General features: G+C 46.8%; 1 protein-coding gene across 7 annotated transcripts in view; it reads right to left on the reverse strand.

Moving 5' to 3' along the window:
* tle3b (TLE family member 3, transcriptional corepressor b) overlaps window positions 1-27,679 on the reverse strand; it is a 49,387-nt gene that overhangs the window by 10,146 nt on the left and 11,562 nt on the right. Inside the window, exons 6-15 of one of the 7 annotated variants that reach the window (XM_036963950.2) lie at window positions 24,223-24,285; window positions 23,836-23,940; window positions 18,086-18,118; window positions 15,514-15,727; window positions 15,081-15,097; window positions 9,582-9,704; window positions 9,290-9,340; window positions 8,047-8,199; window positions 6,145-6,277; window positions 5,815-5,987 (exon numbers count right to left, since the gene is read on the reverse strand). In XM_036963950.2, coding sequence (XP_036819845.1) covers window positions 5,815-5,987; window positions 6,145-6,277; window positions 8,047-8,199; window positions 9,290-9,340; window positions 9,582-9,704; window positions 15,081-15,097; window positions 15,514-15,727; window positions 18,086-18,118; window positions 23,836-23,940; window positions 24,223-24,285 — 1,065 coding nt within the window. Of the gene's footprint in view, window positions 1-5,814; window positions 5,988-6,144; window positions 6,278-8,046; window positions 8,200-9,289; window positions 9,341-9,581; window positions 9,705-15,080; window positions 15,142-15,512; window positions 15,728-18,085; window positions 18,119-23,835; window positions 23,941-24,222; window positions 24,286-27,679 lie in introns of all 7 variants that reach the window. The other 6 variants (XM_090223067.1, XM_090223068.1, XM_036963952.2 and 3 more) reach the window with 6 other exon arrangements.

Here is a 27,679-nt window from a genome sequence, read left to right on the forward strand (position 1 = left end):
AGCCTGTGTGACTGTGTCGTATTAGTAACTGTAGCCTGTGTGACTGTGTCGTATTAGTAACTGTAGCCTGTGTGACTGTGTCGTATTAGTAACTGTAGCCTGTGTGACTGTGTCGTATTAGTAACTGTAGCCTGTGTCGTATTAGTAACTGTAGCCTGTGTCGTATTAGTAACTGTAGCCTGTGTCGTATTAGTAACTGTAGCCTGTGTCGTATTAGTAACTGTAGCCTGTGTCGTATTAGTAACTGTAGCCTGTGTCGTATTAGTAACTGTAGCCTGTGTCGTATTAGTAACTGTAGCCTGCGTTGTATTAGTGACTGTATCCTGTGTTGTATTAGTGACTGTATCCTGTGTTGTATTAGTGACTGTAGCCTGTGTCGTATTAGTAACTGTAGCCTGTGTCGTATTAGTAACTGTAGCCTGTGTGACTGTGTTGTATTAGTAACTGTAGCCTGTGTCGTATTAGTAACTGTAGCCTGTGTCGTATTAGTAACTGTAGCCTGTGTCGTATTAGTAACTGTAGCGTGTGTCGTATTAGTAACTGTAGCCTGTGTGACTGTGTTGTATTAGTAACTGTAGCCTGTGTTGTATTAGTAACTGTAGCCTGTGTCGTATTAGTAACTGTAGCCTGTGTGACTGTGTTGTATTAGTAACTGTAGCCTGTGTCGTATTAGTAACTGTAGCCTGTGTCGTATTAGTAACTGTAGCCTGTGTCGTATTAGTAACTGTAGCCTGTGTCGTATTAGTAACTGTAGCCTGTGTCGTATTAGAACCTGTAGCCTGTGTCGTATTAGTAACTGTAGCCTGTGTCGTATTAGTAACTGTAGCCTGTGTCGTATTAGTAACTGTAGCCTGTGTCGTATTAGTAACTGTAGCCTGTGTCGTATTAGAACCTGTAGCCTGTGTCGTATTAGTAACTGTAGCCTGTGTCGTATTAGTAACTGTAGCCTGTGTCGTATTAGTAACTGTAGCCTGTGTTGTATTAGTGACTGTATCCTGTGTTGTATTAGTGACTGTAGCCTGTGTCGTATTAGTAACTGTAGCCTGTGTCGTATTAGTAACTGTAGCCTGTGTCGTATTAGTAACTGTAGCCTGTGTTGTATTAGTGACTGTATCCTGTGTTGTATTAGTGACTGTAGCCTGTGTCGTATTAGTAACTGTAGCCTGTGTCGTATTAGTAACTGTAGCCTGTGTTGTATTAGTAACTGTAGCCTGTGTTGTATTAGTGACTGTAGCCTGTGTCGTATTAGTAACTGTAGCCTGTGTCGTATTAGTAACTGTAGCCTGTGTTGTATTAGTAACTGTAGCCTGTGTTGTATTAGTAACTGTAGCCTGTGTTGTATTAGTAACTGATAGCCTGTGTGACTGTGTTGTATTAGTAACTGTAGCCTGTGTTGTATTAGTAACTGTAGCCTGTGTTGTATTAGTGACTGTATCCTGTGTTGTATTAGTGACTGTAGCCTGTGTCGTATTAGTAACTGTAGCCTGTGTCGTATTAGTAACTGTAGCCTGTGTTGTATTAGTAACTGTAGCCTGTGTTGTATTAGTGACTGTATCCTGTGTTGTATTAGTGACTGTAGCCTGTGTCGTATTAGTAACTGTAGCCTGTGTCGTATTAGTAACTGTAGCCTGTGTTGTATTAGTAACTGTAGCCTGTGTTGTATTAGTAACTGATAGCCTGTGTGACTGTGTTGTATTAGTAACTGTAGCCTGTGTCGTATTAGTAACTGTAGCCTGTGTCGTATTAGTAACTGTAGCCTGTGTCGTATTAGTAACTGTAGCCTGTGTCGTATTAGTAACTGTAGCCTGTATCGTATTAGTAACTGTAGCCTGTGTCGTATTAGTAACTGTAGCCTGTGTGACTGTGTCGTATTGGTAACTGTAGCCTGTGTTGTATTAGTAACTGTAGCCTGTGTGACTGTGTCGTATTAGTAACTGTAGCCTGTGTGACTGTGTCGTATTAGTAACTGTAGCCTGTGTGACTGTGTCGTATTAGTAAATGTAGCCTGTGTGACTGTGTCGTATTAGTAACTGTAGCCTGTGTGACTGTGTCGTATTAGTAACTGTAGCCTGTGTGACTGTGTTGTATTAGTAAATGTAGCCTGTGTGACTGTGTTGTATTAGTAACTGTAGCCTGTGTGACTGTTGTATTAGTAACTGTAGCCTGTGTGACTGTGTTGTATTAGTAAATGTAGCCTGTGACTGTGTTGTATTAGTAACTGTAGCCTGTGTGACTGTTGTATTAGTAACTGTATCCTGTGTGACTGTGTTGTATTAGTAAATGTAGCCTGTGTGACTGTGTTGTATTAGTAACTGTAGCCTGTGTGACTGTGTCGTATTAGTAACTGTAGCCTGTGTGACTGTGTTGTATTAGTAACTGTAGCCTGTGTGACTGTGTCGTATTAGTAACTGTAGCCTGTGTCGTATTAGTAACTGTAGCCTGTGTCGTATTAGTAACTGTAGCCTGTGTCGTATTAGTAACTGTAGCCTGTGTCGTATTAGTAACTGTAGCCTGTGTCGTATTAGTAACTGTAGCCTGTGTCGTATTAGTAACTGTAGCCTGTGTCGTATTAGTAACTGTAGCCTGTGTCGTATTAGTAACTGTAGCCTGTGTCGTATTAGTAACTGTAGCCTGTGTCGTATTAGTAACTGTAGCCTGTGTTGTATTAGTGACTGTATCCTGTGTTGTATTAGTGACTGTAGCCTGTGTCGTATTAGTAACTGTAGCCTGTGTTGTATTAGTAACTGTAGCCTGTGTCGTATTAGTAACTGTAGCCTGTGTGACTGTGTTGTATTAGTAACTGTAGCCTGTGTCGTATTAGTAACTGTAGCCTGTGTTGTATTAGTAACTGTAGCCTGTGTCGTATTAGTAACTGTAGCCTGTGTCGTATTAGTAACTGTAGCCTGTGTCGTATTAGTAACTGTAGCCTGTGTCGTATTAGTAACTGTAGCCTGTGTCGTATTAGTAACTGTAGCCTGTGTCGTATTAGTAACTGTAGCCTGTGTCGTATTAGTAACTGTAGCCTGTGTCGTATTAGTAACTGTAGCCTGTGTCGTATTAGTAACTGTAGCCTGTGTCGTATTAGTAACTGTAGCCTGTGTCGTATTAGTAACTGTAGCCTGTGTCGTATTAGTAACTGTAGCCTGTGTCGTATTAGTAACTGTAGCCTGTGTTGTATTAGTGACTGTATCCTGTGTTGTATTAGTGACTGTAGCCTGTGTCGTATTAGTAACTGTAGCCTGTGTTGTATTAGTAACTGTAGCCTGTGTTGTATTAGTGACTGTAGCCTGTGTCGTATTAGTAACTGTAGCCTGTGTTGTATTAGTAACTGTAGCCTGTGTCGTATTAGTAACTGTAGCCTGTGTGACTGTGTTGTATTAGTAACTGTAGCCTGTGTTGTATTAGTAACTGTAGCCTGTGTTGTATTAGTAACTGTAGCCTGTGTCGTATTAGTAACTGTAGCCTGTGTCGTATTAGTAACTGTAGCCTGTGTCGTATTAGTAACTGTAGCCTGTGTTGTATTAGTAACTGTAGCCTGTGTTGTATTAGTGACTGTATCCTGTGTTGTATTAGTGACTGTAGCCTGTGTCGTATTAGTAACTGTAGCCTGTGTTGTATTAGTAACTGTAGCCTGTGTTGTATTAGTAACTGTAGCCTGTGTTGTATTAGTGACTGTATCCTGTGTTGTATTAGTGACTGTAGCCTGTGTCGTATTAGTAACTGTAGCCTGTGTTGTATTAGTAACTGATAGCCTGTGTGACTGTGTTGTATTAGTAACTGTAGCCTGTGTTGTATTAGTAACTGTAGCCTGTGTTGTATTAGTAACTGTAGCCTGTGTCGTATTAGTAACTGTAGCCTGTGTTGTATTAGTAACTGTAGCCTGTGTTGTATTAGTAACTGATAGCCTGTGTGACTGTGTTGTATTAGTAACTGTAGCCTGTGTTGTATTAGTAACTGTAGCCTGTGTTGTATTAGTAACTGTAGCCTGTGTCGTATTAGTAACTGTAGCCTGTGTCGTATTAGTAACTGTAGCCTGTGTCGTATTAGTAACTGTAGCCTGTATCGTATTAGTAACTGTAGCCTGTGTCGTATTAGTAACTGTAGCCTGTGTGACTGTGTCGTATTGGTAACTGTAGCCTGTGTTGTATTAGTAACTGTAGCCTGTGTGACTGTGTCGTATTAGTAACTGTAGCCTGTGTGACTGTGTTGTATTAGTAAATGTAGCCTGTGTGACTGTCGTATTAGTAACTGTAGCCTGTGTGACTGTGTCGTATTAGTAACTGTAGCCTGTGTGACTGTGTTGTATTAGTAAATGTAGCCTGTGTGACTGTGTCGTATTAGTAACTGTAGCCTGTGTGACTGTGTTGTATTAGTAACTGTAGCCTGTGTGACTGTTGTATTAGTAACTGTAGCCTGTGTGACTGTGTTGTATTAGTAACTGTAGCCTGTGTCGTATTAGTAACTGTAGCCTGTATCGTATTAGTTACTGTAGCCTGTGTCGTATTAGTAACTGTAGCCTGTGTCGTATTAGTAACTGTAGCCTGTGTTGTATTAGTGACTGTATCCTGTGTTGTATTAGTGACTGTAGCCTGTGTCGTATTAGTAACTGTAGCCTGTGTTGTATTAGTAACTGTAGCCTGTGTTGTATTAGTAACTGTAGCCTGTGTTGTATTAGTAACTGTAGCCTGTGTTGTATTAGTAACTGATAGCCTGTGTGACTGTGTTGTATTAGTAACTGTAGCCTGTGTTGTATTAGTAACTGTAGCCTGTGTTGTATTAGTAACTGTAGCCTGTGTCGTATTAGTAACTGTAGCCTGTGTCGTATTAGTAACTGTAGCCTGTGTCGTATTAGTAACTGTAGGCTGTGTCGTATTAGTAACTGTAGCCTGTGTCGTATTAGTAACTGTAGCCTGTGTGACTGTGTCGTATTGGTAACTGTAGCCTGTGTTGTATTAGTAACTGTAGCCTGTGTGACTGTGTCGTATTAGTAACTGTAGCCTGTGTGACTGTGTCGTATTAGTAACTGTAGCCTGTGTGACTGTGTTGTATTAGTAAATGTAGCCTGTGTGACTGTGTCGTATTAGTAACTGTAGCCTGTGTGACTGTGTTGTATTAGTAACTGTAGCCTGTGTGACTGTGTTGTATTAGTAAATGTAGCCTGTGTGACTGTGTTGTATTAGTAACTGTAGCCTGTGTGACTGTTGTATTAGTAACTGTAGCCTGTGTGACTGTGTTGTATTAGTAACTGTAGCCTGTGTGACTGTGTTGTATTAGTAACTGTAGCCTGTGTGACTGTGTTGTATTAGTAACTGTAGCCTGTGTGACTGTGTTGTATTAGTAACTGTAGCCTGTGTGACTGTGTTGTATTAGTAACTGTAGCCTGTGTGACTGTGTTGTATTAGTAAATGTAGCCTGTGTGACTGTGTTGTTTTAGTAACTGTAGCCTGTGTGACTGTGTTGTATTAGTAACTGTATCCTGTGTGACTGTGTTGTATTAGTAAATGTAGCCTGTGTGACTGTGTTGTATTAGTAACTGTAGCCTGTGTGACTGTGTTGTATTAGTAACTGTATCCTGTGTGACTGTGTTGTATTAGTAACTGTATTCTGTGTGACTGTTGTATTAGTAACTGTATTCTGTGTGACTGTGTTGTATTAGTAACTGTAGCCTGTGTGACTGTGTTGTATTAGTAACTGTAGCCTGTGTGACTGTGTATAGTAACGGTAGCCTGTGTGACTGTGTATAGTAACGGTGTATAGGGAAAGGAGGCTGAATGTGAGTATGTGAGGTGAAGGGGGAGTTTTAGGGGAGCGTACCATGGGCGAGCGTCCGTACGCAGCAGCGGCCACGCTCATCTGGGGGGAGATGTGGAGGCCGGCGTAGACCCCGGGGCTGGTCAGGGAGCCGTTCATCTCGTGGTGGCCCATCATGGCGAAGGGCGTGGCGTAGGAGCCAGCTATGGACAAAGGAGTACGCAGGGCTGGAGCAGCTAGAGAGAGGGAGGAGAGAGACCGTAAGAACAACTGATTCAGTCATAGGCAAATGGGCAGACCTACAAGGAAGTTATTTTCATGTTAATCTATTTGTGGTTAGCGGGCGAGTGTGTTTGTATACATGTGGGTATGAGTGTGTGTGTGAGGACTTACCCAGTGCCTCCATGCCCGAGGGCTTGCCCATGATGGGCCGTAGACCAGGGGTGGTGCTGGTGCCTGGTGTGGGGGCATCGTTACGAGGTGTGGGGGTGTTAGACTTCAGGCCCGGCGTGGATGACTTATCATTCTGACAGAGAGAGACTTGGTGTGATTAATGTTGCTTTATTCCAGCGTGTTCCATTTTAATTCTAAATGATGCCGATCACAAAGCAATAGAACCCCAATTCACCCAACCAGATCACTGGCAACCCACCCAACCAGATCACTGGCAACCCACCCAACCAGATCACTGGCAACCCACCCAACCAGATCACTGGCAACCCACCCACCTAGATCACTGGCAACCCACCCACCTAGACCACTGGCAACCCACCCACCTAGACCACTGGCAACCCACCCACCTAGACCACTGGCAACCCACCCACCTAGATCACTGGCAACCCACCCACCAAGATCACATCACGGGCAACCCACCCACCTAGATCGCTGGCAACCCACCCAACCAGATCGCTGGCAAGCCCCCCCCCCCCCCCGCAAAACAAAATGAAATCAACTGGCAACCCACCCAAACAAACTTGCGACCCCCCCCACTCCCCCCAAACAAACTGAAATCAACTTGCATCGCCCCAACAAACTGAAATCAACTTGCAAACCCCCCCCCCACCTCCCCAAACAAAATGAAATTAACTGGCAACCCCACCCAAGCAGCTACCAAGAGACAGGGAAATAAGGACAATGAAAAAAAGACCAATAACATGTATGAGAGAGACGGGGAGAGAGACAGGAAGAGAGAGACCGGGAAAGAGAGAGAGACAAATAGAACATGTGTGAGAGAGACAAATAGAACATGTGTGAGAGAGACAGGGGGCGAGAGGGACAAACAACAACCAAATCCCAAAATAACTGAACCGCTTTCCCCAAAACTCCAGTGACAATTTGAGTGTTGAGCTGAACATAATCCAATCGACTAGTGCCAGCTCATTCGAACCCTGTGGGGCCACATACACCTCTATTAAAGACTGGCCTAAACATGAGTCCTGACTAGTTAAACACATTATCACATCCAAGATCTCTGTAGTTTGCTCCCTGACTAGACCAGTAATTAAGCACATTGACATGGGGACTGGTAAGGGAAGGAGGGATGAGTGAGACAGAGAGAGAGACGGAGACAGAGACACAGAGAGAGAGACACAGAGAGAGAGACACAGAGAGAGAGACACAGAGAGAGAGACACAGAGAGAGAGACACAGAGAGAGAGACAGAGATGGAGGGTGGGACAGAGCGAGAGACAGAGATGGAGGGTGGGACAGAGCGAGAGAGATGGAGGGTGGGACAGAGCGAGAGAGATGGAGGGTGGGACAGAGCGAGAGAGATGGAGGGTGGGACAGAGCGAGAGAGATGGATGGTGGGACAGAGCGAGAGAGATGGAGGGTGGGACAGAGCGAGAGAGATGGAGGGTGGGACAGAGCGAGAGAGATGGAGGGTGGGACAGACCGAGAGAGAGAGAGAGAGAGAGAGAGATGGAGGGTGGGACAGGCCGAGAGAGAGCGAGAGAGAGATGGAGGGTGGGACAGACCGAGACAGAGAGAGAGAGAGAGAGAGATGGAGGGTGGGACAGACCGAGACAGAGAGAGAGAGATGGAGGGTGGGACAGAGCGATCTCCCCGTCATTACCCCGGTTTATTTACGATCCGGGGCTGGGAAAGCAATGAACATTTATTCTGCCTGCCATAAAGGATATTGAAAGGAGCAGAGCACTGTGTGTCTCCTCTCCAGCCCCCCAACCCTCATTCAGCAATTTAATCGCTACACTTCCTCCCATGTAGGAGCCGCTCACACTCCCTTGTCTATTGTTTTCCCCTACCCCCTCCTTTCCCGTTTCTCACACACACTCACGTGGGCATGGTCCTTGGCTTTGGAGGAGGGCGTGCTGCCGGAGGAGGCCACGGAGGCGGGGCTGTTGGGGGCGTCCTTCTTTAGGGCCCGTGATTTGTCCAGACCGTTTTCTGGAGGAGAATGGGCGGGGCTGGCCCTGGGAGTGGCTGGGTCCTAGAGAGAAAACAAGAGAAAAACGGTGAGTGAGAGGAAGAGAGCGAGAGAATGAGGAAATGGAGGAGTGGAAACACGCTGGAACATGTACATGAAGGTCAAACAAACGCAGGCCACATGTGCAAACACAGATACACTTAGTTTCTCCTCTGTCTCCGTCACCCTAGGGGTTCCATCCCCTCTAGGTTTCTGTGAAAAGCATTTCTTTGTATAAGCATGTCTCTGTACAATAAAGGTTTTCTTTGGTACACATACACACAAGTGGATGTTACACACAACCACACAGCTCCGTTTTCCTTCTTTATGTTAGGGAGGTTACCCTGGTGACCTTAGTGAGGGTGTGACAGCTGTTAAGGTCTCTGTCAGCTCTGGTTCCTCAACAAAGACACCAGTGTTCAGTTACTAGCTACCAGAGAGACCGGGTGGAATGTGGCTCTGCAACTCAACCACACTAACATACCAACACACTCAACCACACTAACATACCAACACACTCACCCACACTAACATACCAACACACACAACCACACTAACATACCAACACACTCAACCACACTAACATACCAACACACTCAACCACACTAACATACCAACACACTCAACCACACTAACATACCAACACACTCAACCACACTAACATACCAACACACTCAACCACACTAACATACCAACACACTCAACCACACTAACATACCAACACACTCAACCACACTAACATACCAACACACTCAACCACACTAACATACCAACACACTCAACCACACTAACATACCAACACACTCAACCACACTAACATACCAACACACTCAACCACACTAACATACCAACACACTCACCCACACTAACATACCAACACACTCAACCACACTAACATACCAACACACTCAACCACACTAACATACCAACACACTCAACCACACTAACATACCAACACACTCAACCACACTAACATACCAACACACTCAACCACACTAACATACCAACACACTCAACCACACTAACATACCAACACACTCAACCACACTAACATACCAACACACTCATACGCGGCCACTCAAACACACTCATGCAAGGGACCAGCTGCTCTCACCTCATTGGACACATCCACGACCAGGTCGTCACTTTTGTCTCCATCGCTGTCCTGTTGAGAGACAGTGTTAGACAGTGACCACACTTATATCAGAGTGTGTGAGCAGTACTTCTCCTGATTAAAAGGTGATGTATGTATGTGTGTATGTATGTGTGTATGTATGTGTGTATGTATGTGTGTATGTATGTGTGTATGTATGTATGTATGTGTGTATGTATGTGTGTATGTATGTGTGTATGTATGTGTGTATGTATGTATGTGTGTGTGTGTATGTGTGTGCGCTCCCACTCACGTATCTGCTCATAGCGTCCTTCTCCTCCACCTTGCGTTTCTTGGAGTCCATGCTATAATCAGAGGAACTGCGGTGTTTGTCGCTGGCTGCACGCAGGCTGTCCGACGGAGACACAGAGTTATTCTGGAACAACAGACAGACAGACAGACGAGGAACCATGTCAGTCACAGGAGTCTTCCCATGTAACAAAACGTCTAGGAGAAAAGTGCTCCGTTAGTTTGGGTCTTGTAGTGTGTCTTTGTGATTTCGAGACAGACATCTTAGAGGGGAGAGCTGCCAGGCCACCGATGGGGCTTTACCAAAAGTCCTTCAAACACACACCCCTTGACAGAGCCAAACCTCCCCTCAGAGTAGAAGATATTAACAAGCACCATGATGCATTAGTGAGGGACAGGGAGTGAGCATGACTGAGTGTGCCCAGGAGACAAACTGCACAGACTCATCTTCTCCCAGCCTTCCATTGACTGAGGCTGTTGACACACAATGCAAACAATGCAGAACTTGTTTTCCTGTCCTCCTCCTGCTATCCCTCCAAAACACACACACACACACACCATCAGAAAGGAAAACACCAGGTGAACAGTGCTTCTTTCTCCAGAGCTGCTGGGCTGAACGGATGACTGCTGGAGAGTGGACTGGTGTGGTGAGTTCTGACCTCACACAGGTCAGCACCTTGCCAGGACCACTCAGTGGTTATACAGTACAAAAACAAGTAGCGAGGGAGGGACAGGAAACTGACTAAACCACAGGGATTGAATGACAGGAGAGACTCAATGAGTGAGTGAGAGCACAGAAGGAACGTTGACAAAGAGCAAACAGAAACCGTTGAGAAAATAGTAGAGCAGGAAAGTTGTTGAAAAAGAGAGGGAGTGAAAGAGAAAAAAGGCAGCTGGCATCCAATGAGAGGCCAGTAGTGAGGCAGCTGGCATCCAATGAGAGGCCAGTAGTGAGGAAGCTGGCATCCAATGAGAGGCCAGTAGTGAGGCAGCTGGCATCCAATGAGAGGCCAGTAGTGAGGAAGCTGGCATCCAATGAGAGGCCAGTAGTGAGGAAGCTGGCATCCAATGAGAGGCCAGTAGTGAGGAAGCTGGCATCCAATGAGAGGCCAGTAGTGAGGCAGCTGGCATCCAATGAGAGGCCAGTAGTGAGGAAGCTGGCATCCAATGAGAGGCCAGTAGTGAGGAAGCTGGCATCCAATGAGAGGCCAGTAGTGAGGCAGCAGGCATCCAATGAGAGACCAGCAGTAAGGCAGCTGGCATCCAATGAGAGGCCAGTAGTGAGGAAGCTGGCATCCAATGAGAGGCCAGTAGTGAGGAAGCTGGCATCCAATGAGAGGCCAGTAGTGAGGAAGCTGGCATCCAATGAGAGGCCAGTAGTGAGGCAGCTGGCATCCAATGAGAGGCCAGTAGTGAGGAAGCTGGCATCCAATGAGAGACCAGCAGTAAGGCAGCTGGCATCCAATGAGAGACCAGTAGTGAGGCAGCTGGCATCCAATGAGAGACCAGTCGTGAGGCAGCTGGCATCCAATGAGAAGCCAGTAGTTAGGCTGGCACTGCCAGGGTGGCACTGGGCCCTCCATGCCAAGCCCACACACTCAGTCAGCCTTTCCTTACCCACAGAGACGACAAGAGCTGCCCATTTTAACCCCTCACCCATGTCCACTGAGAAAGAAGAAACGAACGACAGCGAGAGTAAAGAAATAAAAGTAGTGAGAGAGAAGAAAAAAGAGACAGGGCCTTGTGGTTGGCAGACAGAACGAGAGAGAGAGGAGGATGTGGTTGGGCAGCGTTGGGGTGCCCCCTTCAGAAGGGCTTTCTAGGCAACATGCCCTCGTCTTGGCTGCTGCACAAAGGAATCTGCCTCTTCGTGACCAAGCCAAACCCTCCATTCTCCCCCTCCCCTTTCCCCCATCCCGGCTCTAAATATGTACATGAATGTTGCCATTGTGGCTCCAAAATGCGCAGCTTCTCTTTTGGAGAGGATAAAAGGAGAGAGACAAATAGAGGAGGATTGGCCTGAGGGGTGGAAAGAGGGGTGGTGGGCTGGGTAACTAGCTAGCTACCTCCCTCCCAGGCCCCCTCTCTCTGAGGTTGTGTGTGTTTTTGGTTTTACTATCCATGTAGGTATCAGAAGTCCTTAAGGTGTCAGCATGCTTCAGTTCGGCTGGCGGATAGCTGAAGTCGACTAGGCGAACGGAACGAGTGTGTTTGCATACTCCCTTAAAGACATTCCCTTGAAAAAAAAATAGGAAAAAAGGGCAATAGTACAGCTTGTCCATTCCTCAAGTCAGAATTAACAGGCCTCGAGAAAAAAATGTGCCCAAAAAGCCCCCAAATGTTGTCATAGTACATGTATAAACTCTCCTGAAGTGTTCCGTCTGGGAAGCATGCGGACACCTTTACAAGGAGAGTAAAAACAAGGACAATTCTGACAATTGGGGACATTTCGCTGGCCCCCACAAGGGAGGGGTTAGGTTTACGGTTAGGATTCCCTTTAAGGTTAGAATTAGGTTTAGGGTAAATATAATTTGAAAGGGAATACATCGTTTGGTCCCAACAAGGATAGTAAAACAACTGTGTGTGTCTGTCTGTCTAATACACAGTGGCTTTTTAAGGCCTGATTAACAGACTGGATAACCTCAGACGCCTCCTATCAGGTGACCTGAGACAACAGGACAGGAAGGGAGGAAGCGACGGAGGGAGATGAGGGAGGGGAGTGGAGTTAGCATTAGCACTGCTAATCGCAGGGGCCCAGTTTCATTCCCTTCAGACATGACTGCACCCATTCACGCTGCCCAGTCATTGGGAACCCAATCCCTGCGTTGTCACAGCCGCCACCGAGTCGCTATCCCTGGCTATCAGAGAGATTTAATCTAGTCTAATAAACAGAGGCTTTAACAAGAGAAGAAGCCCGGGGGCAGGAGGGAGGAAAAAATTCACTATCTGTGTTCAGAAATATTTACTGGAAGTAGGCAGAGAGAGAGAGACAGAGACACAGAGAGACAGAGAGAGAGACAGAGAGAGAGAGAGAGAGAGAGAGAGAGAGAGAGAGAGAGAGAGAGAGAGAGAGAGAGACAGAGACAGAGAGACAAAACAATTGAGTATGAACAGAAAGGAGAGAGAGAGAGAGAGAGAGAGAGACAAAACAATTGAGTATGAAGAGAAAGGAGAGAGAGACAGAGACAGAGAGACAGAGACAGAGAGACAGAGAGACAGAGAGACAGAGACAGAGAGACAGAGACAGAGAGACAGAGACAGAGACAGAGAGAGAGACAGAGACAAAACGATTGAGTATGAACAGAAAGGAGAGAGAGACAGAGAGACAAAACGATTGAGTATGAACAGAAAGGAGAGAGAGACAGAGAGAGACAAAACGATTGAGTATGAACAGAAAGGAGAGAGAGACAGAGACAAAACGATTGAGTATGAACAGAAAGGAGAGAGAGACAGAGACAAAACGATTGAGTATGAACAGAAAGGAGAGAGAGAGACAAAAGGATTGAGTATGAACAGAAAGGAGAGAGAGACAGAGAGAGACAAAAGGATTGAGTATGAACAGAAAGGAGAGAGAGACAGAGAGAGAGAGACAAAACGATTGAGTATGAACAGAAAGGAGAGAGAGACAGAGAGAGACAAAAGGATTGAGTATGAACAGAAAGGAGAGAGAGACAGAGAGAGACAGAGACAGAGAGACAGAGAGACAGAGACAGAGAGACAGAGACAGAGAGACAGAGAGAGACAGAGACAGAGACAGAGAGAGAGACAGAGAGACAAAACGATTGAGTATGAACAGAAAGGAGAGAGAGACAGAGAGACAAAACGATTGAGTATGAACAGAAAGGAGAGAGAGACAGACAAAACGATTGAGTATGAACAGAAAGGAGAGAGAGAGACAAAAGGATTGAGTATGAACAGAAAGGAGAGAGAGAGAGAGAGACAAAACGATTGAGTATGAACAGAAAGGAGAGAGAGACAGAGAGAGACAAAAGGATTGAGTATGAACAGAAAGGAGAGAGAGACAGAGAGAGAGAGACAAAAGGATTGAGTATGAACAGAAAGGAGAGAGAGAGAGAGACAAAACGATTGAGTATGAACAGAAAGGAGAGAGAGACAGAGAGAGACAGAGACAGAGAGACAGAGACAGAGAGACAGAGACAGAGAGACAGAGAGAGACAGAGACAGAGACAGAGAGAGACAGAGAGACAAAACGATTGAGTATGAACAGAAAGGAGAGAGAGACAGACAAAACGATTGAGTATGAACAGAAAGGAGAGAGAGACAGACAAAACGATTGAGTATGAACAGAAAGGAGAGAGAGAGACAAAAGGATTGAGTATGAACAGAAAGGAGAGAGAGAGAGAGAGACAAAACGATTGAGTATGAACAGAAAGGAGAGAGAGACAGAGAGAGACAAAAGGATTGAGTATGAACAGAAAGGAGAGAGAGACAGAGAGACAAAACGATTGAGTATGAACAGAAAGGAGAGAGAGAGAGACAAAAGGATTGAGTATGAACAGAAAGGAGAGAGAGACAGAGAGAGACAAAAGGATTGAGTATGAACAGAAAGGAGAGAGAGACAGAGAGAGAGAGACAAAAGGATTGAGTATGAACAGAAAGGAGAGAGAGAGAGAGACAAAACGATTGAGTATGAACAGAAAGGAGAGAGAGAGACAAAACGATTGAGTATGAACAGAAAGGAGAGAGAGACAGAGACAAAAGGATTGAGTATGAACAGAAAGGAGAGAGAGAGAGAGAGAGAGAGACAAAAGGATTGAGTATGAAGAGAAAGGAGAGAGAGAATGATTACAACAAACCAACAAAAGGAAAAGGAGCGCATTAGAAAACAAAGAAGCAGAATGAGGCTGGAGAGAAAGATGGAGGAGAGGAGGGAGGAGGGGTGGATAGATGGAAGGAGTAAAAGGCAGAGAGGAGGGAGGAGGGGTGGAGAGATGGAAGGAGTAAAGGCAGAGAGGAGGGAGGAGGGGTGGAGAGATGGGAGTAAAAGGCAGAGAGGAGGGGGGAGGGGTGGATAGATGGAAGGAGTAAAAGGCAGAGAGGAGGGAGGAGGGGTGGAGAGATGGGCGACAGTAAATCCTCTTAGGAGAGACGAGAGTCAAAGTCTCTTTTAATTGTGATGAAATGATAGAGCGGGCTAATCCTCGCCTGCTGACTGGAGTCATTTTCCACCTGGATTAGATAGTGTAGAGGAGGAAGCAGCTCCAGCTCTATGAGCCAGACTCGGCTCCCCCAGTCATTATTTGATTGCAGAATAGCTTATACCAGACAAAACGTGTGTGTTCTACTGCAGGGATCAGGAATTTTACATTTCTAACAAGGCGTGGTGTTTAAAGTCTATGCAAAGTGCCTTAGTCACCAAACAGACTGGCTCAATGTCAATGTCAAGGGAGAACAAGGTGGGTGAGAGAGAGGGTGAGAGAGAGGGTGAGAGAGAGAGGGCTGTGGAGATGGGGGGGGCTCAGAAGAATAAAGGAGAACTTACCGTGCTCGACTCTCGTTCTTTTACCAGAGGGATCGCCAGGGGGGAGTGAAAGGATGACAGGCCAAGAGGGAGAAAGTGAAAAGAACGTTAGTACGAATGGCAACATGTATTGTGACTTAATGTGTTGCAGTCACGAGAAAAATACATTTTTAAATACGTTGGTTTCACAGTCAGACAAGTTAATTTCATGAGTGTTTACAGCCACTATGGTATGAGAGTACATGGACATCAGGCCACCCAACTCATACTCAAACAAAATTAGCACAGAACCAAAATGGCTGTAATTTAGAGCCGCAAATGCCCACTGAGCAGGGACAAAATGGCCGCAATATCAAACCACAATGCCTATTGTAGGGATCCAAAATGGCCGCAATGCAGTGACACTGCACATTGAGCAGAACCACATAACTATCCACACCCTTAAGCGCCTCACCTCTGTGCTCCAGGTCGTGGTTGTTCTTCTCGTCCTTGACGGAGGGCAGGTGGGCCTGGCTGCCCAGAGCACCCAGCGCCAGCAGACCGGAGCCTGCCACACCAGGGATGGGGGGTATGCCGGGGGGCTGTAGGCCCGAGGGGTGCGGGGGCATCTGGATGGGTGGCCCACCGTGGGCAGCGTGGGACAGGTGCTGAGCCTGGAGCTGCTGTTGCTGTTGGGGAACAAGACATAGGACAAGTGGGTCGGCTGGGAAGAGACCGGGGGACTGGATATACAACACATGGAGGGGGCTTAGTTCAGGTGGGCACAACGTTACACAAACTCTCAGAAATATGTAGTCTAGAGCTGATGTCAATGCCACATTCCTATCTGCAGAGGTCTAAACGTGGCACTCCACTGGATAACAAGCCCTGGTACTGTGGTTCTCAAATCTCCTCTCCAGGAACCCTATGTTACTATTGTGTTTTAGAACAGAACTAGTTCACCAAGTCAAGGGCTTGATGATTAGTTGACAAGATGAATCAGGTGTGCTAGTTCTGGAAGAGATCAAATATATTAACTGGCTGGGGGTCCCCGAGGAGAGGTTTGGACCGGCTGGGGGTCCCCGAGGAGAGGTTTGAGAACCATTGTCCTAGTACATAAAGTTGTTAGTCTCCCTCCCCAATAACAGTCCTAAACCATGGGAAGGAGGGAGTTGGGGAGTTGAATTAAACTGCAGTCCTCATGTTTGTTAAAGATTAGTAGGTAACAACCATCCTTAGCAATAAGGACATCTTCCTCAGAAATACCTCAGACTTATGAGGATGGGCCCCCCCCATCCTTCACACACACCCCTCGTATCCTTCACACACACACACAACCCCCCCCGTATCCTTCACACACACCCCCAGTATCCTCCCCCCCCCCCCCCCCGTATCCTTCACACACACCCCCAGTATCCTTCACCCCCCCCCCCCCCCGTATCCTTCTCACACACACACAAACCCCTCGTATCCTTCACACAGACACCCCCCCATATCCTTCACACATGTCGTACTAAAGAAAGTCCACCTCATTTTATGAGCAGGCTACACTTGATAGATACTGGATGAACTGCGCCCAAACACCAGCTGTCTGCAGCAATTAGTGAGAAGCAGCCGGCAACACAACAACTGCTAGTTACCCGTCCAGGCTTCCTACTCGAAGATCTCTATTCTATGTGGACTGTTTTAGCAGACACTACAGACAAGAACATGGACGGGGATGTATTCCCAGAGGGTTGCACATGGGGTTAATTTCACACACGGCATGACCGCAGGTGAAAATAAAAACTGCAAACCCTTCAACACCCAACAAGCAAAGCCAGCCGCCCACCTCCTGGCCCTCTGGCAAAGCCTGTTAACAGGCAGAGAGGGCGGGACACAGACACTTAGCCCTCCCAAGAGCCTGTCAACGTCAGAGAGAGAGAGAGAGCGCGAGAGAAAGAGAGGGCAGAGAGAGAGTGAGAGAGACAGAGAGGGAGAGCGAGACGAGATCGACTCAGGGATCCAGACTAACAGGCGGGAGTTAAATAGCCACTCAGCTGAAAAGGGGAAGCGAGTGCTTTAAAACCAGGTTAAATAACACTTAGCACATCCATCATTTGTCAGTCCCAAACCAATCTATTGACCTTCCTGATAGCTAGCTGGGAGTATTATACCCCTGACCCATACTCCTCATTAGAAGGAGAGGAGGGGGAAACACATACACACAGCTTGTAAGCCGTTTAACAGTAAAGGTTGATCAAGTCTGGTCTCTTAACAATAGGCCTATTATCCAGTAGGCTCATTATCTGGAGCTGAGGGGCTGGCGGTATAGAATGGATGGAACCCACTTAGACAGGCAGGATTGTTAATCAATATTGTGCTGGTGGTGTGTGGAGCAGAGGCCTATGTGTGTTAGGGAGGGAGGAAAAGGATAGAGCAGAGAAGTCCCTGTTGAGGGTGCCTAATGAGGGAAGCATGCAGAGAAGCATCATCAAGAAGTCTCATTAAGGGGCCACCGAGGCGGACGAGGAGAAGAGTGAGGGATAGGGGAAATAAACTGCCCCCGATTCAATATTCCTGGATAAAGAGGTGACCGACTTCCTTTCACACTTATCTGTTTTCATCTGTGTAAATGACTCCAAATCTTAGCCGGGTTTTGTCAGGAGGGGATGAGCAGAGAAGAGACTATTAAAGCTAACGGGGCAAATCACAGCTCCCACAGACAGACTGTTAGTGTTGATTCCAGCTGACTCTATGACAGAATAACTGGCTGGCAGACTGCCTGACTAAAGAGCATAGAAACAAACGAGGCTGGGTTCCAATACTTTAAAGTGCTTCCTTTCCTGCACTGACCTTTTTTTGGATCAAGGAAAGCGAACAAAGGGAAGGAAGCCAATTTTCAGTATCGAGACATCCAATGCATGCTTTAGTTCCCGACTTCCTACCACACAGTGGTTATCTGTTGTTACAAAACCACTTGACATGCTAACAGTGGCAGCAATTCAAACAAACGTCAACCACATCTCTTCTCATTCCCTCCATCCATCCCACTCCCAAACACTGACCATGAAGGCTGGGTAGACAGCATGTTGCTGTTGCTGTAGGAGTCAAAGAAAAAGGGTGGTAAGAGGAGGTAGCTGTGGCTAGGGAAGATCTCAATTGCACACTCAAGTCCTCTCTTCTTCTCAAAACACATTGAGGAGGTCAGAGGTGTGGGACCTCTGGCTTTCTCATCCAATGGGTTTTAAGGAGATGAGGAGAGAGGACGCAAAGAGTACGCAATTGAGATATTCCTTAGTTCTAGCTCAGTAATAATGCTTGCTATAGCTCCATGCTTGCTAATGCTAGCTATAGCTCCATGCTTGCTAATGCTAGCTATAGCTCCATGCTTGCTAATGCTAGCTATAGCTCCATGCTTGCTAATGCTAGCTATAGCTCCATGCTTGCTAATGCTAGCTATAGCTCCATGCTTGCTAATGCTAGCTATAGCTCCATGCTTGCTAATGCTAGCTATAGCTCCATGCTTGCTAATGCTAGCTATAGCTCCATGCTTGCTAATGCTAGCTATAGCTCCATGCTTGCTAATGCTAGCTATAGCTCCATGCTTGCTAATGCTAGCTATAGCTCCATGCTTGCTAATGCTAGCTATAGCTCCATGCCTGCTAATGCTAGCTATAGCTCCATGCTTGATAATGCTAGCTATAGCTCCATGTTAGCTACTGCTAGCTATAGCTCCATGCTTGCTAATGCTAGGAGGCTTACCACAGGTGCATGCAATGCAGTACAGTTTGAGTGGTAAGGCTACGATAACACAATGTCCAAAGTGAAATGGACTGTGAGAACACATTGTTGGTCAGCAGTATGAGAGTCCTTCAAGGGGGCTGAGGTACCTGCAATGGCTGAGGTTCTTATGCCAGTCACACAGTGGCGTGTATTAATTTGTTTTCAGGTGTTGAGTAGAAATATCTATATTTTTTAAATACTCATTAAATAGAGAGATAGGCCTACACATACTGACGTATAGGGCAATATAAAAGTATGGTCTTTACTAGCAGTCTAATTTCTGTATTCTTTAGACTGTGTAGTGTCCATTTAGCCAGTTTGCTACGCTCCACCTAGATGAAAACCAAAGCCATATCTACGAGACATCTAATATGTAAATAATGAGGTACTAAAATGTACACAGAGGTTTGAGCCAATGTGACTGCAGACAAATGCCCTCTGTGTGAAAAAAGGGACACACTCAAACCAAATGGAAATGTGAATTTGACACTCAAATCTGCAGCAAAAAAACCCCATGCAAAGTGAAGGAGTGGGTCCTCCAATTAGAAAATGTTTGGCCCAGAACAACAAAACGGGCGCTGGAATACATGTTTTACATGAATCGTGTGTCCAACAGATGACCATTTACATAGGGTTTACTAGATCAGATATGCAAAACACCAACAGTAACCCATCTGTTAACCATTGATGTTGCCTTTAGGTACAAATCTGGAATCAGCTTTCCCTGCCCGAATCCCAACTTTAACCATTGGGGTGGAAACTTGTTAAACTGGTCTTAGATCAGTGTCTGGGGGAAACTTCATCCTGCCCTGTTAACCTTGATCTAAGAACAAGGCGGTGCTAAAAAAAAGCTAGTAGCTTCACACACGACCTAAATGAATGGGCACCTAGTTTGTCTACTTGGTAAGATTAACAATGAACAGACCCGTGATTACTTCGGAATGGGTTAACGTTCTGGAACACCATGTGCAAACTGTTTGTACACCAACTGTGCTGGTTGTCTGGAGAGCTAGATTAGTGCACCTGTGTTATGGGAAGCAATGGGAAACAGTATGTAAACTGTTGTCTGTCCAGAGCTATATTACTGTATGAAACCATATAAACAGTTTGTATACAAACTGGCAGGTATGCAGTGTTGTAGTGGGGGTTGTAAAACCCTGTTAGAATATGCTGTTTAGTGGAGAGCCCTCTCTCTCAGGTCACTCTGTGCCTGGGGAAGAGGACAGATTAGCAGGTAGTATATCTCCTGAGATAACACTGGCCTGGCCTGGGGAGGGGAGACTGACTGACTACTGGGAAAAAAAATCTGACCCGGTCAGGGTGATTCGGTCAGGGTGCACTCTGTGTGTGTCACTCCCTTTCTGGAGGACTGGGTGTGTGTCGCTCAAGTTTTTCCACACCAATCTCGACCAACCATTTCTGCATGGACCTCGTTTTGTGCACGGGGGCATTGTCATGCTGAAACAGGAAATGGACTTCTCTAAAGTGTTGCCAAAAAGTTGGAAGCACAGAATCGTCTAGAATGTCATTGTATGATGTAGCAATTTGATTTCCCTTCACTGTAACTAAGGGTCCTGAAACATGAAAAACAGCCCCAGACCATTATTCCTCCTCCATCTAACTTTACAGTTGGCACTATGCATTCGGGCAGGTAGCATTCTCCTGGCATCCACCAAATCCAGATTCGTCCATCAGACTGCCAGATGGTGAAGCGTGATTCATATTTCCATTTGTCCAGACTCCAATGGCGGCAAGCTTTACACCACTCCAGCTGATGCTTGGCACTGCGAATGTTGATCTTAGGCTTGTGTGCGGCTGCTTGGCCATGGAACCCCATTTCATGAAGCTCCCAACAAACAGTTATTGTGCTGAAGTTGCTTCCAGGGGCAGTTTGGAACTCTGTAGTGAGTGTTGCAACCGAGGACAGACGATTTTTACACTCTACAGCACACGGTGGTCCCATTCTGTGAGCTTGTGTGGCCTACGCCTTCGCGGCTGAGCCTGTGTTGCTCCTAGACCTTTCCACTTCACAACAACAGCACTTACAGTTGAACGGGGCAGCTCAAGTAGGGCAGAAATGAGACGACTTGTTGGAAAGGTGGCATCCTATGACAGTGCCACATTGAAAGTCACTGAGCTCTTTAGTAAGGCTACTGCCAATGTTTGTCTATGGAGATTGCATGGCTGCATGCTCGATTTTATACACCTGTCAGTAACAGGTGTGGCTGAAATAGCCAAATCCACTGATTTGAAGGGGTGTCCACATATACTTGTGTCTGTGTGTGTGTCTGTGTGTGTGTGTCTGTGTGTGTGTGTGTCTGTGTATATATATGCGTCTCTCTTCCTCTTCATCAGGGCTGAGTTAAGTCTATGGATCTTCTTTCTCAGACAAATTACTCTGCATTTGTGTCCCTCAGTGCAAAGATGACATAGTCGAGTCCCTTAGGTTGAAAGAAAACAGGGTTAAATGTAAACTTCTGTCACTCTCCCTGTCAATTTAGTTTCTCCCTCTGATAGAAGTGTGTGTGTGACTGTGTGTATTGTGCCTCCGTTTGACACTGGACATCGTTTAGTCAGACAGGCACATCAACTAGCCAAACCCTGCTGGCTTCTGATTACCGTCAGATATTTAATGACCTCCCTCTTCCATCCCTCTATCCCTTGCTCTCTCCCCCACACAGTGGCAGCACGGAAATTGATTTCCTGCCATCTCTTCCTCCAACAAATAAAAGCCTGTTTTCATAGTGTTTGTGTGCCAAGCTGCCGAGCTCAACAGCCCTGCCCCTGCTTAATGGCAAAGGCGTGTCTGTCTGTCTGTCCGCTGGACAGTAAAATTAAACCACCTGGTGGCTGGAAGGAGAGGAGGAAGTAATTACCTTGGAAACGGGGGTCACAGTCTTGGCTCATTGCCTTAATTGAATTCCAATATCTGCCTCTGGCCGGCTTGACCCCACCTATGGGGCTGGCTAACTGCTAGCTAAGCGCTAAGGTCTTCAGGATAGCTACTGACAGCTAGGGGGTCAGCTAGCTAACCACTAAGGGCTTCAGGATAGCTACTGACAGCTAGGGGGTCAGCTAGCTAACCGCTAAGGGCTTCAGGATAGCTAACCGCTAAGGGCTTCAGGATAGCTACTGACAGCTAGGGGGTCAGCTAGCTAACCGCTAAGGGCTTCAGGATAGCTAACCGCTAAGGGCTTCAGGATAGCTACTGACAGCTAGGGGGTCAGCTAGCTAACCGCTAAGGGCTTCAGGATAGCTACGGATCTTCTAGCTCGAACTAGTAAAAACAGCTAGCATGTTAGCTTTATATAATAGGGCGGAAGGAACAATAGATGTTCTAGGAACTTAGGAAGACGAGGTGTTGTCATTTCAGAGTGTTCAGATTCCCAGATGGGTCCGACTGCTCCTAGAAACACACTGGGCTTCTGGCCACCTCATCAGCAAGCCCCTGGTTAACTGGATCAGGTGTGCACGACTGGAATAGATCAAATAAGTGGAATGAGGAGAGCTTTGACTTTCAGGGTTAAGGGATTACTAGGTACAGCCTTATTACGATACAGCCACAACATGGTTAAGTTCTATAGCCTAGTTTCCATAGAGCTCTAAGATGGTGTGTGTGTGGGGGGTGGGGAGAGGCTATAACAGTAAGTGTAATCTCAGCTTCAGGACACTACTGGTGAGCCTATAGAGGAATGAGAAGGCTGAGAGGTAGCGATGAAGACTGCACTGGCTGGAGCCCCTTATCCAATTAAAAACATCCTTACTGGCAAAGTGGAATCAGAGCAAAGCCCCATGATCTGATCAGTGTTACCGCTCTAATCTCAGCCAGGTCTTTACGTTACCCTCTCTGTGAACATCTTAGTTCACAACCAACACCAGCCAGCCACTCTCTCAGTTCACAACCAACACCAGCCAGCCACTCTCTCAGCCCACAACCAACACCAGCCAGCCACTCTCTCAGTTCACAACCAACACCAGCCAGCCACTCTCTCAGTTCACAACCAACACCAGCCAGCCACTCTCTCAGCCCACAACCAACACCAGCCAGCCACTCTCTCAGTTCACAACCAACACCAGCCAGCCACTCTCTCGGTTCACAACCAACACCAGCCACTCTCTCGGCTCACAACCAACACCAGCCACTCTCTCGGTTCACAACCAACACCAGCCACTCTCTCGGTTCACAACCAACACCAGCCACTCTCTCGGTTCACAACCAACACCAGCCACTCTCGGTTCACAACCAACACCAGCCACTCTCTCGGTTCACAACCAACACCAGCCACTCTCTCGGTTCACAACCAACACCAGCCACTCTCTCGGTTCACAACCAACACCAGCCACTCTCTCGGTTCACAACCAACACCAGCCACTCTCTCGGTTCACAACCAACACCAGCCACTCTCTCGGTTCACAACCAACACCAGCCACTCTCTCGGTTCACAACCAACACCAGCCACTCTCTCGGTTCACAACCAACACCAGCCATTGCAGGAGGGGGGCCCTTGAAGGACTGCTTGCTGACTGAGTGACATACTGCTGACCAGTTGGGATAGTATGTATAATTGAAGATAAATTAATCAAAACCACCATGGTAACTGGTAAATCAAAGACAGTGCATCACATAAGGTACATCAACTCATAATGAAAAACCAGTGGTGACAGGGGCAACGCTGCACGTGGGAGGGGTATGGTGGTGACAGGGGCAACGCTGCACGTGGGAGGGGTATGGTGGTGACATAGTGTGGCAAGCTAGTGCCCCCCTCCAAAGATCCTCTACCAGGACGCTCCAGTAACCATCCTCTAACAGAGAGAGAGAGGACTACATCAGCAGCCATATATATATATATATATATCAAACAACATGTAGTGTACTTTGAACAAGAGAGAGAGATCTATGGGATAGCTGGGCCTAAATCTTTGTGAAATGAGAGTTGAGACAGTATATTGCTAGTGGACTACAGGGCCCCTCCGTACATGCAGGTTTACCCCCATCTCTGGCTGAATGAAGTAAAGTAAGAGGGGTACACACGGTGAGAGGCAGATTGGGAAGTCCACGTACCCCGATGATGGCATTGAGCTCAGTCATCGTGACCTGCTTGGCACGCTCAACAGCCTGAGCAACCTGCTGCTGGTGCTGGTGGGGAGAAACAGAGACCAGGTTTAGTCAACTTTAGCTAGGGTACTGTACAGCAAGTCTCCATGGTTAGAGAGCCTGCTTCATAGACACAGATTTATTAAGACAGAATTAGGCTCATCGTGGGTTAAACTTATCAAAACCGTAACATGTGAACAGGGATTAAGCGTCAATAATATAGGGCCTGAAAAGAGGCTCTATACAACAGGCCTATAAAAACCTTCTGGTGTTCCCATGGTTGTATGTTAAGACTGCATTAGGATGGATGTGTGGGGGACTCACCTCTTGTGACAGGAAAGGCATGATCTGTGCGAGAATTGCGTTGAGACGTTTAGCAATCTCAGTCTGGAAGAGAGAGGAGAGAGGAACATGGTGAGGACTACATCAGCAGCCAGCTGGGATTACTAACAGAGAGAGAGAGGACTACATCAGCAGCCAGCTGGGATTACTAACAGAGAGAGAGAGAGGACTACATCAGCAGCCATCTGGGATTACTAATAGAGAGAGAGAGGACTACATCAGCAGCCATCTGGGATTACTAATAGAGAGAGAGAGGACTACATCAGCAGCCATCTGGGATTACTAACAGAGAGAGAGAGAGAGGACTACATCAGCAGCTATCTGGGATTACTAACAGAGAGAGAGAGGACTACATCAGCAGCCAACTGGGATTACTAACAGAGAGAGAGATAGGACTACATCAGCAGCCAGCTGGGATTACTAACAGAGAGAGAGAGAGAGAGGACTACATCAGCAGCCAGATGGGATTACTAACAGAGAGAGAGAGGACTACATCAGCAGCCAACTGGGATTACTAACAGAGAGAGAGATAGGACTACATCAGCAGCCAGCTGGGATTACTAACAGAGAGAGAGAGGACTACATCAGCAGCCAGATGGGATTACTAACAGAGAGAGAGAGAGGACTACATCAGCAGCCAGCTGGGATTACTAACAGAGAGAGAGAGGACTACATCAGCAGCCAGCTGGGATTACTAACAGAGAGAGAGAGAGGACTACATCAGCAGCCAGATGGGATTACTAACAGAGAGAGAGAGAGAGAGGACTACATCAGCAGCCAGCTTGGATTACTAACAGAGAGAGAGAGGACTACATCAGCAGCCAGATGGGATTACTAACAGACAGAGAAGATGACAATGTCAATGTTTACACCTCTACCGCACCTTCCAAGAAACCATTTCAGTGTTGGTTGGTTGAACACAGACACACACACCCCCCCCCCCCCCCCCCCCACACACCTAAATCCCTCAGTCCACTCCAGAGTCCACCTAGACCCCGGTGTCCCATTGCTCTTAACTGAAATGAATGGGGGGGGGGGAAGCTCTCCTTAAAACAAACCAACTCTGGTCTCCCTCTATCCCACATCCATTAGACAGCTGGCCTTATTTCATTAGCCGTTTGAAATATGATAATACCATTTGGGAGGAGGAAGACAAACCAGGGTAATACTTCACAATTACTACGCAGCCATTTCACAGAAGACAGGGAAAGAAAGGAGAGGGGAGGCTGGCTGACTAGCAATATCTATCACCAACATCATTGGTATAGAGCGGGGGGGGGGGGGACAATACCTTGGGCCTGACTCAGACAGCACTTTAGAGCCCCACATTTGGAGGGCTGGACCCAGTTCTGCTGCTCTTGAATATCCACAGACATAGTCGCCAAAACACAATCCTTTTCCTCCCAACTTATTTCCAGAGAGGAACAGAGGATAGACTTGAAGCTAATCTAATTTGACTGTGTTGGGGAGAGAAGAACTAATGGATTGTGGGGCAGATGGCCCAGCAGGTGTATGTGAGCGTGGGACAGAGAGCCGGGGGCTTTCTCCTTGGTTTCTTCACACATTCCTCTCATTTTACCTTGTTTAATGGTAAAGAGGGGATGGAAGAAAGAGGGGGTGGTAGTGGCCTTTTGCCCTGCTGTGGTGTCACTTCTGTTTTACTCTGAGGAAGGGAGGAAGGAAGGAAGGGAGGAAGGAGTGAGGGGGGAGAGAGACCTATTCTGACCTGTCAGGAACTCACAACCCCCTTAACCCCAGGCAGACTCCCCTCATATTTTTCATTCCCCTCCTCCAATCCCTCCATCTACATCCTCCCCCTTCCATTCCTGTCCCCTCTCTCTCCTGTTGCCAGGGCAACGGCGGCCCAGCAGGCCCTGTCTGGCGGTGGTGATCATTATGTAAATTGGGCCTGGGCTTGACCATAGCAGGCTGTAAAATCATATTACGCGCAGAGGCAGGTCATTAAATAGAATTTTTCTGGGCTGTCGATCAGATCAGAGGGAGACATTAATGGGGGATAAGAGGGAGGAGGAGGGGAACGCGGGGGGTGACTAGTCTTCATCTCTGGAAACAAGAAGAGACACACAGCTAGATCTGTAGAGGCTGGACTCAACCTAAGAACCAAATATCCTCAGTGTTTCAACCACACTACACATAACATGCACAATAGACAACAAAACAGCCACCATTTTCAATCGTTCATTCACTATTCCTCGTATAAGGGGACTTGCATGGATTGGAATTGGAACGTGTTCGGAGTTGAGTTTACACGTCGTTCTTTCTGGATGAGCGGCTCGCTGGCACAAGCCGAGCTGGAACACCAGGTGCTCAGACAGCCGTGACCTCACCAACGGCGTGTTGCCTTTAGGGTTGATCCAGGTTACAACATTCCTGGAACGTTCTCCCAACCTTAACGTGGACTCTGGAGGACCTGCTTTGGTCAGCTGGTGAGGTGCTCCTGGCTCTGACCAGGATGTATAGAAAGTGCTCTAGAAATACTCACACACAAACCAGGAGTTAGAAATCCTTTAGCAGAAACTGTCACTAATCTTGTCTTTTCTCCTCAGAGGCAGGCATCCTCTCTCCTTTGAAAAGGCCTAAGATACCGACTGACCAAAAGCATCCAGGGAACTCCATTCTAAAGCATCCAGGGAACTCCATTCAAAAGCACCCAGGGAACTCCATTCAAAAGCACCCAGGGAACTCCATTCAAAAGCATCCAGGGAACTCCATTCAAAAGCATCCAGGGAACTCCATTCTAAAGCATCCAGGGAACTCCATTCTAAAGCATCCAGGGAACTCCATTCTAAAGCATCCAGGGAACTCCATTCTAAAGCATCCAGGGAACTCCATTCTAAAGCATCCAGGGAACTCCATTCTAAAGCATCCAGGGAACTCCATTCTAAAGCATCCAGGGAACTCCATTCTAAAGCATCCAGGGAACTCCATTCTAAAGCATCCAGGGAACTCCATTCTAAAGCATCCAGGGAACTCCATTCTAAAGCATCCAGGGAACTCCATTCTAAAGCATCCAGGGAACTCCATTCTAAAGCATCCAGGGAACTCCATTCTAAAGCATCCAGGGAACTCCATTCTAAAGCATCCAGGGAACTCCATTCTAAAGCATCCAGGGAACTCCATTCTAAAGCATCCAGGGAACTCCATTCTAAAGCATCCAGGGAACTCCATTCTAAAGCATCCAGGGAACTCCATTCTAAAGCATCCAGGGAACTCCATTCTAAAGCATCCAGGGAACTCCATTCTAAAGCATCCAGGGAACTCCATTCTAAAGCATCCAGGGAACTCCATTCTAAAGCATCCAGGGAACTCCATTCTAAAGCATCCAGGGAACTCCATTCTAAAGCATCCAGGGAACTCCATTCTAAAGCATCCAGGGAACTCCATTCTAAAGCATCCAGGGAACTCCATTCTAAAGCAT

The sequence above is a fragment of the Oncorhynchus mykiss genome, chromosome 26, assembly GCF_057628025.1.
Source record: "Oncorhynchus mykiss isolate SJ-2025 chromosome 26, ASM5762802v1, whole genome shotgun sequence".
NCBI classification, from domain to species: Eukaryota; Metazoa; Chordata; class Actinopteri; order Salmoniformes; family Salmonidae; genus Oncorhynchus; species Oncorhynchus mykiss.